At 42.0% G+C, this 15475-nt stretch overlaps 1 protein-coding gene across 4 annotated transcripts in view; it reads left to right on the top strand.

The window, feature by feature from the left end:
• The window catches only part of USP13 (ubiquitin specific peptidase 13), a 111988-nt gene that overhangs the window by 91485 nt on the left and 5028 nt on the right, over positions 1-15475 (top strand). Inside the window, exons 13-18 of one of the 4 annotated variants that reach the window (XM_070946345.1) lie at positions 33-207; positions 1993-2081; positions 5390-5566; positions 7800-7826; positions 10641-10784; positions 13002-13168. In XM_070946345.1, coding sequence (XP_070802446.1) covers positions 33-207; positions 1993-2081; positions 5390-5566; positions 7800-7826; positions 10641-10784; positions 13002-13168 — 779 coding nt within the window. The remainder of the gene's footprint in view (positions 1-32; positions 208-1992; positions 2082-5389; positions 5567-7799; positions 7827-10640; positions 10785-13001; positions 13169-15475) is intronic. The other 3 variants (XM_070946347.1, XM_070946346.1, XM_070946348.1) reach the window with 3 other exon arrangements.

Raw genomic sequence — 15475 nt, 5'->3', positions numbered from 1 at the left:
GTTTATTCACTATCACTTGTTCTCCCAATTAGATGAATTGATTGCTTATGAACTGAAGAGGAGAGAAGCAGAAACAGCGAGGAGGCCCCCACCAGAGGTGGTCCGGGCAAGGATCCCTTTCAGTGCTTGTCTCCAGGCCTTTACGGAACCAGAAAATGTAGAAGACTTCTGGAGCAGTGCCCTTCAAGCCAAGTCTGCTGGCGTTAAGTGAGTATGTGTCAGGGCACAAAAGATCAGGTCCAATTCAACGGATTTATCGCTAATCATGCCCATACATGGGAATCAGTGGTGGTATTCAGCCGGTTCTATCCGGTTCGGGCAAACCGGTAGTGGCGGCTGCGGGAGGCTCTGCCCACTCGCCCGGATGTCATCATGTCCCGTTTTTGACATTTGAAGGTCCTGCGCGCGCTCACATTTGCAAACTGGTAGCGAAGGTAAGTGAATACCATCCCTGGCGGGAATATTGTTCAGTTAGCACTTGGTTGGAGTTAGTGGAATCCAAGGGAGGTTGGACTTAGCTCGCTTGTGGTTATGTAGGAATTTTAGGCTGATTCTTCTTTTCTCTCTTTTTTTTCCCCTACTCTTTGTGTCTTCTGAGATAGCAAATCCATAAATAGCTCCATTTATTTATTTTTATTTTATTTTAATTTGATTTATATGCCGCCCTTCTCCGGAGACTCAGGGCGGCTTACAATGCGTTAAGCAATAGCCTTCATACTTTTGTATATTTATACAAAGTCAGCTTATTGCCCCCACAAACTGGGTCCTCAATTTATCCACCTTAGAAAGGATGGAAGGCTGAGTCGACCTTGAGCCTGGTGAGAATTGAACTTATAGTAATTGCAGGCAGCTGGATGTTAAATGCTGCCTTAGGAGGCATTAACCTCCTACGCCACTCAGGCTCATTTACTTTCGAAAGACTTCGGTTATTCATTTGTTCTCTGTGTCGTGTAAAATGTAGTGACATTACACGTTTTCTGTGTGACCCCTTCAGTCACTGGAGCTTTGGGTCTTTCCTTGGGATGAAGGAAGTCTCCCATTTTGCTTGTTCTGGAGAGGATTTCAGATACTACAAAACATACACTATAAAATATATTTATTAAATCTGATTGTACCGTGACACTTGTTACTTTGGCTTAGCCATCTGGTAAAAAAATAATAATAATAAGATAAGGGGTCTCACTCTTACCAGATGGTGGGAGAGGGATCTTCCTCTAGTGATGACAGTCGGGAGTGGCAATTCAATTAATAAATGCTAAGTGAAATCCCAGCTGTGCTTATCATCTCACTTCAGCTTTCCTTTGCTTTACAGACCAGCAACGGTTGTCAATGGGAGGATTGGTCATAGAGTTACTTTTTTAATATATCAGCGTTCATTCAGTGGTTGCTAAATGAGAACTACTTCTGTTTCTTTGCTTTCCAGACATATCTGGTTGGCTGTCATAGAAAAGAATAGTGGAAGGGACGGGCTCTTGTGTATGATCTAATACTGTGATGGCGAACCTATGGCACATGTGCCCAAAGTGGGATGCTGAGCCATGTTGCCTGGCATGCGCGGCGTTGTCCGTTCCTCTTCTGGGTTTCTGGCACGCATGTACACACGATGATTAGCTGGCTTTTGTGCATGCAGCAGTGCTGGAAACTGGAAGTGCTGGTCTTCCATTTTCCGTTGTCAGCATGCACTCCAGCCAGCTGATTGGCATATGCACATGCACGGCAGTAACCGGAAGTACCTTATCCGGTGCGCGCATGCCCCCTGGGCAGCTCCTCTTCCTGGTCGCGGCCCTGATGAGCATGCGAATGCGTGCAAATTGCTCCATTTATGTGGTGCCCCGCGCGCATGCGCACGCTCCCTTTTTGGAACTCCGTGCCGAAAAAGTTCGCCATCACTGATCTAATAAGAGCAGTTCAGCTGTTCTGTTAAAATGATGAAGTTTCTAATCTTGAGTTTTGGATCTTTTAATGTCACGTGGCATTGCTTTTCACTTCCAGAACGTCTCGCTTTGCTTCCTTTCCTGAATACCTGGTAGTTCAGATAAAGAAGTTTACTTTCGGCCTTGACTGGATCCCTAAGAAGCTTGGTAGGTATTTTGACGGCTGCCTTCCATCTTATGTTCATTTGTAAGGTTTAAATACTCCAAGGCTGTCCCAAAAGTGCTTTTTTTCAAGAGGCAACTAGACTGGCTTGCTTTTTTCTTTTGAAGACGTTTCGCTACTCATCCAAGAAGCTTCTTCAGCTCTGACAGGATAGTGGGGAATGGAAGGTTATATATTTCTTGCAGACAGCTGGTCATTTGCATCCTTTGAGAGCAGGGGTGTCAAACCCGCGTTGTCACGGCATCGTCATGTGACGTATCAGGACTCTTTTCACCTTCGCTAAATCGGGCGTGGGCGTGGTCAGCGTGTGACGCATCCGGCCTGCAGGCCGCAAACTTGACAGTTTTAGAGGGTCGTTGAAGCACTTGGAGGTTTATCTGTGTCCTCAGGGTCACCTGAGTGGTGCTCCTGGTTCCTGTACTCTGGAATTTTTTCCTCTAGAAATCCATTCCTACTCCCTCTAAAAGGATGCAAATGACCAGCTGTCTGCCAGGAATATAAATCCTTCCATTCGCCACTATCCTGTCAGAGCTGAAGAAGCTTCTTGGATGAGAAGCGAAACGTCTTCAAAGAAAAAAAAAAACAAGAAAGTCCAGTTGCCTCCTGAAAAAGCACCTTTGGGACAACCATGACCTGGATGACCGAGAATCTCTACAGACTACTCCAAGGCTGCTTAAGTGGAAAGTTTCTTTTATCTTCCAGTTAATAGTCAAGAAACGTATCTGTGGAGACTCTCAATCATCCAGGTGATGGTTGTCGCAGAGGTGCTTTTTCCAAAAGGTAACTGCACTTTCTTGGTGTTTTTCTTTGAAAGCATTTCACTTCTCATCTATGCAGCTTTTTGGATGAGAACGTTTTCAAAGAAAAATCAAAAGTCCAGTTGCCTTTTGGAAAAATCACCTTTGGGAACAGCCAAGGAAGTTCCTCTTGTTTCTTTTTTCTGTTAATAATAGAAAATGTTTTTTTTTTCCACTCAGTTTAGTGGTGACCTGGGAATATTACAAGTCCAAGGCACTTTAGAAATAATTGAATTCTTAATGTTCCCATCTCAAAGAATCAAATGACTTGTTTGCTACAGAAATAGATTCTGGCTGCCACATTTCAAAATATTCTGATTCATACAAGGAACTTCGTGAAACTTAAAACATAGAAAAATAGGATTAGAAAGGAGCTTGGAGGACGTCTAATCCAACACTCTGCCCATGGAAGGAAATCCTATATTTATTTATTTATTGGTTTGATTTATATGCCGCCCTTCTCCAGAGACTCAGGGCGGCTTACAATGCGTTAAGTAATAGCCTTCATACTTTTGTATATACCTGCTTACTAGGGCTTTCTCCCCCCCCCCACGCGGTGTTCTTTTTTATACAAAGTCATCTTATTGCCCCCACAATCTGGGTCCGCATTTTACCTACCTCGGAAGGATGGAAGGCTGAGTCAACCTTGAGCCTGGTGAGATTGAACTTGCAGTAATTGCAGGCAGCTGGTGCTACTTTAACAGCACTTAGTCAGCTGCGTCACCAAGGCTCATTTTCCACTCTGAACTTTATTTGGGCTTGATGGGATGGGTACACATGATCATAGAAAGAAAAACAGAATAACAGAGTTAGAAGGGATCCCGACCCCGTGGGTCCTCCAATCCAACCCCTGCCCAAACAAGAGTCCCTATACATACCCTTGTATGTATTATGTCAGGTTTCGAGGTTGTCTCAAATAAATTGCATTTCAAACAAAGTCTTTGAAGCAAAACTCCTATTTATTAAGCACGACATTCTAAATCCCGACTCCATCGAAGCCAACACTGACTTCCAGACCAAAAACCCTCCCTTTCCGTTTCCCATTCCCCTGCACTCATTGGCCATCTTCCAAGTCATTCTACCCCTAATCTACTGCTCCCACTCAAAGGAATTTCCCCCCTCCCATCCCATCTCCTAGGGGATATTATCTCCAGGGAAAATAAGTAGGTGAAAAGTCAAATGTCCCTTTCCAGACGCCTCCGCTTCTCCTTCTTATGTCAGCACTAGAGTAAATGCAGCTTGAAGTTCTGACATATTAGCTTATCCTTTACTTTTCTGTGTGTGTTTACTTACCCTTTTCTGTTGTGTTAGCTCAACTTTGATTGTGATGGTTGAAATGGAATGGATAAGACAGAGCCCAAGGGATAGTTATGGTGACTGTTATTTACCTAGCTGCCAATTTCTGTTTATGTAAATGTGACTGCTGTTTTATGGTTTTAAATGATGTTTCCGACCCAGAGTCATGAGATTGAGATGGGGGGGGGGTGTTTTCATATAAATGGAAATAAATAAATAATTTTAAGCGGGCCCTAAACTAATTTGTTTAGGGCCATCACTTAATTCAAGTTTCTGTAATGCCATAATTACAGAAACTTGAATTAAGTGGTGGGCCTTTTTTGTAGTGATCCCATGCACTGGAATATGCTTTTCCCAAGCTTTGTCGTCTTCCTTGCATTATGCAAAAAATAGAAGCATCTTTATTCCACCATGCCTTTGGCTCACATTAATATTGTAGGAATTGTAGGAATTCTCTCTGGATAGGTTTGTTTCATTGTTCTTATAGCATTAGCAATAACACTTAGATTTATATACTGCTCCATAGTGTCAGCATTCCAGAAAAAATCCCAACTCCAAAACTCTCAGAGTTCAAAAACTCTGAAGCAAGCATTTTCCAAAGTTCTATTTACTAGAATAGATAAACTGGCACATCTGGGAAAACCCGAATCTGAGAGGTCCGGGATTTCCCTCAGTAAATCAAACCCCCCAAAACCATCCCCTCACTCATCAGTCGATTACATGCTCCAATCACCATCAGTCCCATCTCGAGACCTCACTCCGACCACTCCTTCTCCAGATGCAAGATCAGCCTGACCTTGACCGACAGGAAGAATGCTATTATGTCTACAGACAACCCCTCTACTAACCCCCCCCTCCTACCTTCCCACACATGAGAAGGTGGCAAAACGGAAGCTTCCAGCCTAATATGGCTTCCAAAGCTGACACATAGTGCTTTATAGCATACTGTCAATGTCAACATATTGCCCCCAACAATCTGGGTCTTCATTTTACCAAACTTGGAAGGGTAGAACTCAACCTTGAACTCCGTCAGGATCGAACTCCAGACTGGGCAGAGTTTGCCTACAATATTGCATTCTAACCACTGTGCTACCAGGGCTCTTAATTCTTCCTGCTTTGTTAAAGACTATCTATAGTTTCACAGTTAGGATGATTTCCAAATCATGTAATTAATTTCCCGTTTGTCCTTTTGCTTGCAGATGTTTCTATAGACATGCCAGATCTTCTAGACATCACTCATCTGCGAGCAACAGGCTTTCAGCCAGGCGAGGAGGAACTTCCAGACATCTCTCCACCTGTGATCATTCCTGATGACCCCAAAGGTACTGCCTACTACTATGAGGATTCCTACCTCCACACCATTCTCCACCACAACTGTTAGTTGATCTTCTTTTTTGTTTCCTTGTCATTTTGCTTCCTTTCCTGTTTGCATGGACCATCTTCATGGATGCCAAGCTACAACATGATCATTGGGAGTCTTGTTGGCAAGAAAAGCAGGCAATTATGGAACCAAGGTTCTTTGGTGTAAACAGAGATCTATTGGTCATGCTTGCTTTGGTGGATTTGGCATGTTCTGTGTCTGTTTTAGGTCAGAGCTGTGATTGAACTGGAGCAGGCTGGAGGTCAAGAGAAAGGGAGATCATGAGCCAAAGTTGAGAAAATCTATTCAAAGGACAACAATATAATTGTCCTGCATCCTGGTGGTCAATTAATGTTTAAAACCGCAAGAATATAGAATGGAATTCTTTGTTGGCCAAATATGATTGGACACACAAGGAATTTGTCTCCAGTGTCATAAACTCTCAGTGTATATACAAACAACGAAGTGATAGGTCAATCAGAATAGAGTTGGAAGGGACCTTGGAGGTCTTCTAGTCCAGAAGGTCATAGATCATAAATCATAGTTAATCTTAAAATGCAAACAATAAATCATAAATCATAAGATACCAATAGGAGAAGATAGTAGAAAAGTTGAGAAATTAGAAGATGAAAAAGATGAGAAGATGAGAAGGATAATAGCAATACAACCTATTATATGGGTAAATCTCTTTAGGCCTGAGACAGTATTGTGGGAATTAGTTGTTTAGCAGAGTGATGGCATGGGGAGAAAAATTGTCTTTGTGTCTAGTTGTTTTGGCATGCAATACCCTTTATCAGGGTCCTGAGTTGAAACAGTTTATGTCCAGGATGTGAGGGGTCTGTAGATATTTTCTCAGTCCTCTTTTTGGCTCATGCAGTATACAGGTCCTCAATGGAAGGCAGGCAGGTTGCAATTATTTTTTTCTGCAGTTCTGACTACCCGTTAGACAGTCTGTGTCTGTCTTGTTTGGTTGCTGTACCAAACCAGACAGTTATTGAGGTACAAATGACTCAACCATTCCTCTGTAAAATTGTATGAGCAGATATTTGCTGATATACTGTAGCCCCTTGTCTGGAGTGGAGGGCAGAGTCATGGAAACTTGAGTAGGAGAGTTTGACGTAAGGTAGCAGCTCAACTACCCTAAGTAAGGAATTAGTGTGCCATTCATGGATTGTCCACAAACATAATGTTCAGGATTGGAATTCAAGCGTAAGGGGGCGTAGGCATTACTTTTAACTCCTCGGAAGAAAAGTTTCTGCCGAAGTGGTGTGGACATAAAAAGTTGGACTCAACAAAAATTCAATTCTATCTAAAGGCCAAAGTGTTTCATTTGGGCTTCCCAGTATAATTTTTTCTCCAGCTGGTTTAAGTTATAATTCTTACCACTTCCAAAATGGAATAGGTAATGACTTTGCTGATGACAAGCCTGGAGACACCAGATTGGAATAGGACCACAAGGAACATTTTTTTAAAAGTTATAGAGTGGTCATCTTCTTTTAATGACCCCATAATCCCTTGCTGGGTGGAGTAGGTGCAACTGAATGGAGCAGAGTGTTTACTGGCTGAATGCCCTTCCTGTTGCCAATGTGGAGTTTTTTTCCAGCAGATACATTCTCATTGTGCCCAGAGAGAGAAATATCTGCCTCTACCTAGAATCAAACTCATAGCCTCCTGATTGTAAGGCGAGAGCTCCACCTCTAGGCCAGCACACCACTCTTTTAAGTTATAAAATGATGATCTAGTATTTACACCAGTGGTGGGTTCCTCCCGGTTCGGTCCGGTTCGTCCGAGCCGGTAGCGGTGACGATATGACGTCACCGAACCGGTTCTCCCCCCCCCGCCCTCCCACCCCCCCACCCCCCGTTATTCTTACCTTTTATTTGGTCCCACCCCCAATCTATTGCTGCCTCCTGAGTCCCAGCTGATGACTAGAGGGAAAAAAACTGTTTAAACTCTTGCCGCGGGGCTTCAAAGGGCCGTCCTACAGCTGAGCAGTGTTAAAAGCAAACAAATGAGTCAGGTCGTAAGTGTGAGGACCTTCCAGAAATGACTCTGACCAGCTAGCCACGCCCACCTAGTCACATGACCTCCAAGCCACACCCACAAAATAAGCCACGCCCATAGAAACGGTAGTAAAAAAAAATTAGAACCCACCCCTGATTTACACCAAATATAGAACCGACCAATTTCCATTTTCCTGCCATTCCAAAATACTTTGGTCTCCCTTAACTTATTTTCTTGACTTTCAGATGGCATGATGAACCATTTCATGGAGCGTATGTATCCCATTTCTTTATGCTGGTTTTGTTTTTTGTTTGAAATGGCTGATCTTACTTGCTGAAATTTGCAGAAAAGCTTTACAGATTGCATGAGAGCTCTTCGTTTAACGGTGCTCTTCTCCTCCATAACTTTCCACCTGTCCTGGGTCTGTGTTGAGATGTTTGAAGAAATCTTAAAACTCTGGAGAGAGCTGTTCCCTGTCTTGGATTATTCCACGTTCTCATAGTTGGTTTACATATTATTTTATTAATTTTTGCTGAATAATCCAAGGTATCAGTATTTTGTTTGCCATTGCTAATAAAATGCTCCTTCGAAACTTAGATATGATGGCAACAGCCTTTTTCATTATTTTGTTCCTCCTAACCCAAACTAATGTAAAGCAGGACAAAGAAAGACAAAGGAAGGAATAAAATATGGTCTAGTAGTTAAGATACCAGCTAGAAATTAGGGAACAGTTAATTCTGCTTTAGACATGAAAGCTGATTGGGTAAATTTGGACCAGCCATTCTCACTCAGTCCAACCCACCTCACAGGATTGTTGTTGTAGGGAAAATAGGAGAAGGAAGAAGTATTGGGTATGTTCGCCACCTTGAATTATTTCTAAAAATAATAAAAGATGGAGTAAATAAAAATTAAGTGCAAGAAAAGAAATGAAAGAAAATAGAAAAGAGAGATAAAAGATATAAAGAAGTAGCTTACTATATTCTTCAAAGCAGCTATAAGTACAAATATATTTGAACCTTGCTAAGGTTACATCATAAAGTTCTTTCTATAATCCTGCCTAATCATCAAAACTACAAATCACAAGTTCATCTTTGCCTAGTGAAGTTATGACAGACTTTTCAAAAGCTATTTAGGACCCAGTTTTGAAATTACAATGGTCATTGCACCTGTACATACACACGAGTCATGTGATTGCATTTTGGGCTTGGCAGTCGGCTTGCCTTTACGGCCATTTGCAACATGCCACAGTCACATGACTACAATTTTAACCATTTTTTGACAACTTCTGGTAAAAATTCTGGGCTCAAATAAATCAAGGACTACCCGTATTAAAATCAAGTCTGGGACACTGAGCAACCTTATTTGATTGGAACATTTCCTGATTTCACAACATAGGAATTTGGCAAAAGTTGAAGCATTGTAAGCCGCCCTGAGTCTCTGGAGAAGGGCGGCATATAAATTAAAGCAAAAAAAAAAGAGAGGGAGGGAGAGAGGGAGGGAGAGACAGAGAGAGGAGGAATAATATCAATTTTGGTTCACACATTCCTATCTAGCTTTAGATTAATGAGAACTAGAAACTTTAAAGGTGTGACTAGAACAGAAATCGAGATTCTCTGACACTGCAGCATAATTTTGTCTTTGTGCATAACTGCTGAGTCCTCTAGAGCAGGGATCTCCAACCTTGGCAACTTTAAGCCTGGCGGAGCTTTGCTGGCTGGGGAATTCTGGGAGTTGAAGTCTGCCAGATTTAAAGTTGCCAAGGTTGGAGACCCCTGCTCTAGATGATTAATTGTATGGAAGATCCAACCATTACTTAAACCAGCTGAAGATGGAGGGTGTTGCTTGCCCTCGTCATTTATGCTTGCCCTGATGGATGGTTTCAGTGCAGGAGCTCCATCAATATGTGTGACCTTTAAAATGCAGAATTAACAAAAAAAATAAATAAATCTGGGTTATCTTAGCTTTAGGAACTGTTTTGCATGAAGAGCAGCCAAGGCTTCAGCCGATGTTTGTACAGCCTAATAACCTTTGTCATTCTTGCTTTTAGGCGTGATTTGGGTCAGCACTTTCTCTCAATGCTGAGAGAGACGCTTTGCTATTCTATATAACAGCCCAAAGACTGTCGCAAGAATTTGCACAGCTGTCCCTTTTGATGTTTGGTTCCTATACTGATAGCAATAGCAATGGCACTTAGACTTATATACCGCTTCACAGTGCTTTTACAGCCCTCTCAAAACGGTTTACAGAGTCAGCATATTTGACCCCAACAATCCTCATTTTACCGAACCTCGGAAGGATGGAAGGCTGACTCTTAACCTTGAGCCTGGTGAGATTCGAACTGCCAAATTGCAGGTAGCCGGCAGTCAGCAGAAGTAGCCTGCAGTACTGCATTCTAACCACCGCACCACCGCGGCTCTTTGCAAAAGCTGAACATCTGAACCCAGCGTGCCATTCCTTGTACAAGAAATGAAAAGGAATGGAGAAATCTCTGAGTAATTTCTCTGTTCCAATTTGCACCTCCATCGGATGCTGTCTCCAGTAGTTATGCTTTTTTTAAACAGCTGCAAGCAGAGGTTACAACATTCGTATTAAGAAATTACAGGTAGTCCTCAACATACGACCACAGCGGAGCCCAAACTTTTATGTTGTTAAGTGAAAAAAAATTCTTAAGTGAATTTGTCCCATTTTACGACTTTTCTTGCCACGGTTGTTAAGCGGATCACCGCAGATGTTAAATCAGTGACAGGGTTGTTAAACGAATCTGGCTTTTCCATCGACTTTGCTTGCCAGAAGGTCGCAAAAGGACTCCTGAACACTGCATGATTCGGTTGTCAAGCATTCTGAATGTAAATCACGTGACTGTTGCGATGCTGCCATGGTCATAAGTGTGAAAAATGGTCATAAGTCACTCTTTTCAGTGCCGTTGTAACTTCGAATGGTCACTACATGAACGGCTGTAAGTCGAGGACTACCTGTACAATGTTGTGCAGAGTCACAACTTGATGCCACTATTCGTGTCTTGGGTAGCCGGTCCTTGACTGAGAAGTGATGAGTTCAGTTTTCACCTGGAATGTCCTCTCTCTCAGCCCCAGATTTTGATGAATCCTCCGTGATGCAGCTGGCAGAGATGGGGTTTCCATTGGAAGCATGCCGAAAAGCCGTGTACTACACTGGCAACTTGGGTGCTGAGGTGGCTTTCAACTGGATCATTGCACACATGGAAGAACCAGGTCTGGTGTCTATGGCGATTCTCAATCATCCAAGTCATGGTTGTCTCAAAGGTGCCTTTCTCCAAAAGGCAACTGGACTTTCTTGGGGTTGTTGTTTTTTTTCTTTAAAAACCTCAGAACCAGGGGTGAAATTCAGCTGGTTCTATCCGGTTCGGGCAAACCAGTAGCAGTGGCTGTGGGAGGCTATGCCCACCCGCCCGGATGTCATGACGTCACTTTTTTGTGACGATTTTAAGCTTCTGCGCATGCGGCATGTGCACATTTGCGAACCAGTAGGGAAGGTAAGTGAATTTCACCCCTGCTCAGAACCGAAAAAGCTTCTTGGATGGGAAGCAAAATGTTTTCAAAGATTAAAAATCCAAAAAAGTCTTCTTGCCTTTTGGAGAAAGTGTCTTTGGGACAATCAGGTCTGGTATTTGGATTTTTTACTTTATTTTATGCAACCATGAACAGATATATTTGCGCTTCTTGGCAGAAGTATATTTCTACTAAATTAAAAACAAATTTTCAATTCCTTTACAATAGCAGCCCGTTCAGAGCCACGAGTGAGTGCACACAATTCCATTAGTGTGAGTGGCGGGCGAACACGCTTCTGTGAGAAGCTCCATTTGTGGGAGTGGCGGGCGTACACACCCACCTTTGTGTAATTGGAGCTGCGTGTGCACACCCACTGCTTTCACAAAACCATGCCCCCCCTCTGCCCCCCCCAGGCTGGTCTGTCAAGACGGAAAGATCTCCTGTTTTGTACTGTTACAAATAAAGGTCCTTTAGAAACACCATCCAGTAAGGTAAAGGTAAAGGCTCCCCTCGCACATTTGTGCTAGTTGTTCCCGACTCTAAGGGGCGGTGCTCATCTCCGTTTCAAAGCTGAAGAGCCAGCGCTGTCCGAAGACGTCTCCATAGTCATGTGGCCAGCATAACTAAATGCCAAAGGCGCACGCAACGCTGTCACCTTCCCACCAAAGGTGGTCCCTATTTTTCTACTTGCATTTTTTACGTGCTTTCGAACTGCTAGATTGGCAGAAGTAATGGGACCTCACCCTGTTACGTGGCAGTAAGGATTTGAACCGCTGAACTGCCGACCTTTCGATCGACAAGCTCAGCATCTTAGCCACTGAGCCACCGCATCCCTTACACCATCCAGCAGATTAGGCCAAAGATCTGACATGAACTTTCCTGAAAAGAGTAGCAACTATGAATTGGAAAGCCCACAGAGACAATGTAAAAAATAGACTTCGTACATAATTCTGTGAAATAAGTCACCAACCCATAGGCTCACATTATTTTTATTTAATACATAAATGGCCCCCAATTGTGATAGAAACTGTTCTCTCTCCCAGTTTACACATTCCTCTGTGCTGGGTATCCTACAAAGATGTAAATCAGCCACAAGGCAAAAGTCTGTCACCACGTTAGATCTATTTCTGCCTTTTTCTTTTTGCAATTATATTTTGCAATTATCTCTTTACTAATTGATACACTGTACCATTTTCCCAATGACATGTCAATATTTGAGGTGAATGACATTTCAAGAGGAAAACGATAAAAATTCTAATAAATTATTTGCCTTGTTTGAATACATGTGGGCCCGCATTGATTTTGCAGTCTACAGGTATAATGAATGGACGGGCTGATATATGAATGAATGAATGGAATGAATGAATGAATAGCAACAGCAATAGCAATAGCACTTAGACTTATATACCGCTTCATAATGCTTTATAGCCCTTTCTCAGCGGTTTACAGAGTCAGCATATTGCCCCCAACAATCTGGGTCCTCATTTTATCTACCTTGGATGGATGGAAGGCTGAGTTAACCTTGAGCCTGGTGAGATTTGAATTGCTGAACTGCAGCTAGCAGTACTGCAGTCTAACCATTGTGCCACCTCAAATGAATGAATGAATGAATGAATGAATGAATGAATGAATGAATGAATATCCCAAAGATGCTTTTTCAAGAGGCAACTGGTTTTTCCTTGTTTTTCCTTGGAGACGTTTTGCTTCTCATCTAAGAAGCATCTTCAGTTTCTAATAAATTTCTTCAGTTTCTTCAGTTCAGAACTGAAGAAGCTTCTTGGATGAGAAGCAAAACGTCTTCAAGGAAAAACAAAGGAAGTCCAGTTGCCTTTTGAAAAAGCATCTTTGGGACAACCATGATCTGTATGACTGAAAACCTCCATAGATGTGAATGAACGAATACCTTCCATTTTATTCCAGATTTTGCAGAGCCTTTATCCATCCCTGGTTATGGGGGAACAGCTTTTCCCCAAACAGGAGGATCAGGAGTTCCTGGACTGGATAATCAGCCTCCAGAAGAGATGGTAGCCATAATTTCCTCTATGGGATTTCAGCGAAATGTAGCTCTTCAGGCACTACGGGCAACAGTGAGTTTTCCTGAAAATTATTTGGGATTTATTGGTAGCCAAAAGGGAGATGCTTCCTTCCCTATAGGATTGTGACAATACATTAATATCACATCCACAGTTATGCAAGACTTCTGACTCTTGTCAGCAGCAGCAAATTTTCAGCAAGATTATTTTATGTGCAAAAAATGAAAGGACGCTTTTATTCCCACCATGGACGAATGGCTGCAAATGTTGGTGGAGTTAGCAGAGATGGTTAAACTGACTGCTTTGATTTAAAAAAAACAAACAAACCACATAATTACTTTCTTTTCTACTTGGAAACCACTTCTGGACTTTGTGCTTGAGGTGGAAAAAAAAAGAAACTTTGATTCTGTGTTTTACCGATTAGATAGGTTTGTTGTTATAGAAATGGCTCATTTATATTATTACGTGAAAGTAAAAAGTTAAGGTTTGATGTTATTATCTTACTCTACTGCACCAAAGGGAGTCTGAAGTCAATGCCTTTTCTTTCTTTCCCCCCTTTTCCCTACACTTTTCCCTTCCTTTTTCCCTCCCCTATTTTCCCTGCTATTTTTTTTTGTATTTCTGTATTTTATATTATAAATTAATTAAAAAAACTGGAATCAAGCAGCGGCAAATTTGTGAAAGGAAAAGTATGAGTTAGATTTGTTTAATCATCATTAAATTGATGATGGCCCTATTGGGAGAGGGCAGACAAAAATACAGGCACTCCTTAACTTACAACCATTAGCTTAGTGAGCGTTCAAAGTTACAACATTGAATAAAGTGACTTAAGATTGTTTTTCACACTTACAATCGTTACAGCATCCCCAGAGTCACCTGGTCAAAATCTGGCTCCTTGGCAACTAGTTCATCTTTATGATGGTTTCAGTGTCCTGGGGTCATGTGATAAATTTTTGCGACCTTATGACAATCAGAGTCAACAGGGAAGCCAAATTCACTTAAAAACAATGTTACTGACTTAACAATTACAGTGGTTCACTGACTGTATTTTTTGGAGTATAAGATGCACCTTCCCCCCCCCCTCCTAAAAGGAGGTGAAAATTTGGGTGTGTCTTACTCACCCACTAGCCCCCACCCTTTGGCCTCTGCCTCCCAGCAGTTTACCTCCTTGCAGCAAGCAGCAAGAAGAAACAGCCCATTTCAGCTTCAGCACAGCCTAATTAGCACAAGTTGATTGTCCCTTGGATCGGCCTCCCGACTCTCAGCTGTTTCAGGCTGCAGAGATTGCCATTGGCTATTGCTGCGCAGGCCTCTGCTGCTTGCTGCAAAGAGGTAAATTGCTGGGAGCAGATTTTTTTTCCTTGTACTAATCAAGCTATACTGAAAACGAAAATGAAAGTAAAGCAGGATGTTTGCTGTTTACTACAATGAGGCAAAATTGCTGAGAGGCGGATTTCTTTTTCTTGTTTTCCTCACCAAAAAAGGTAGGTGCGTCTTATAGTCCAGAGCATCTTATACTCCGAAAAATACGGTAACAAGTGCGGCAGGAATCGTCGTAAAATGGGACAAAATTCTCTTAAGAAATGTCTCGATGGCAACATAAATTTTTAGCTTGATTATCATCGAGGTGTTCATGTATTAGTTGTTTAAGCGGTTTTTTTGCTTGAGAGGGAACTGCTACAACAAGACTATCTTAAGAGTCATACTGAGACTGCAACTTATTAAATAGCACAGACAAGTATTGCACCTGTGGAAAAAGCCCTCCAGATATAAACATCCCCAGGGCATGCTGGGAGTTGTAGTTCAGCAGCATCTGTAGTGTAGTAGTGCTCATTGGTCTTGTTTTGCTTATGTCCTAATTGTTTTACAGTACTTGAAATTATCAAAAACATCACTGAATTCCTCACAGTATAGATGTTAGTGGAACAGAGAGCCTAAAGAGTAAAGCAGCTTTAAAAAATGTTAGAAAATTTCCGTTGCTTTATTGCAAATCATCGAAGTATATACTTATATGCACAGCTTCTCTTCTGGGATGTATCAGACAAGGGAAGGCAATAGGAATAAATGCTATTTACTATATAATATGTGCATTTGAAGAAGAAGTTAGTACAGTTTTTCCTAATCAGGGTCTCTTCTGCTACCATGCTTATCTCAGTTATGCAAGTTGTCATCCCTCCATAAAATGGTACACAGGTAATCCTGAATTTACGAGCATAACTGAGCCTAAAATTATGGGCCTAAGTCATGCCAGTCATTATGACTGACTTGATTTTGTGACTTTCCTTTGCACTGATCATTAAGCAGATGCCATGGTCATTGAGTCTGAAATGGGCGTTTACTGTTGTTTTGTTGTTTTCTGAA

The sequence above is a fragment of the Pituophis catenifer genome, unplaced genomic scaffold (assembly GCF_029215685.1).
Source record: "Pituophis catenifer annectens isolate HBS135680 unplaced genomic scaffold, rPitCat1.0.hap2 SCAF_6, whole genome shotgun sequence".
Taxonomy (NCBI): domain Eukaryota; kingdom Metazoa; phylum Chordata; class Lepidosauria; order Squamata; family Colubridae; genus Pituophis; species Pituophis catenifer.
Note: the sequence above shows the minus strand (reverse complement) of the source record. Positions and strands in the feature narration are given on the sequence as shown.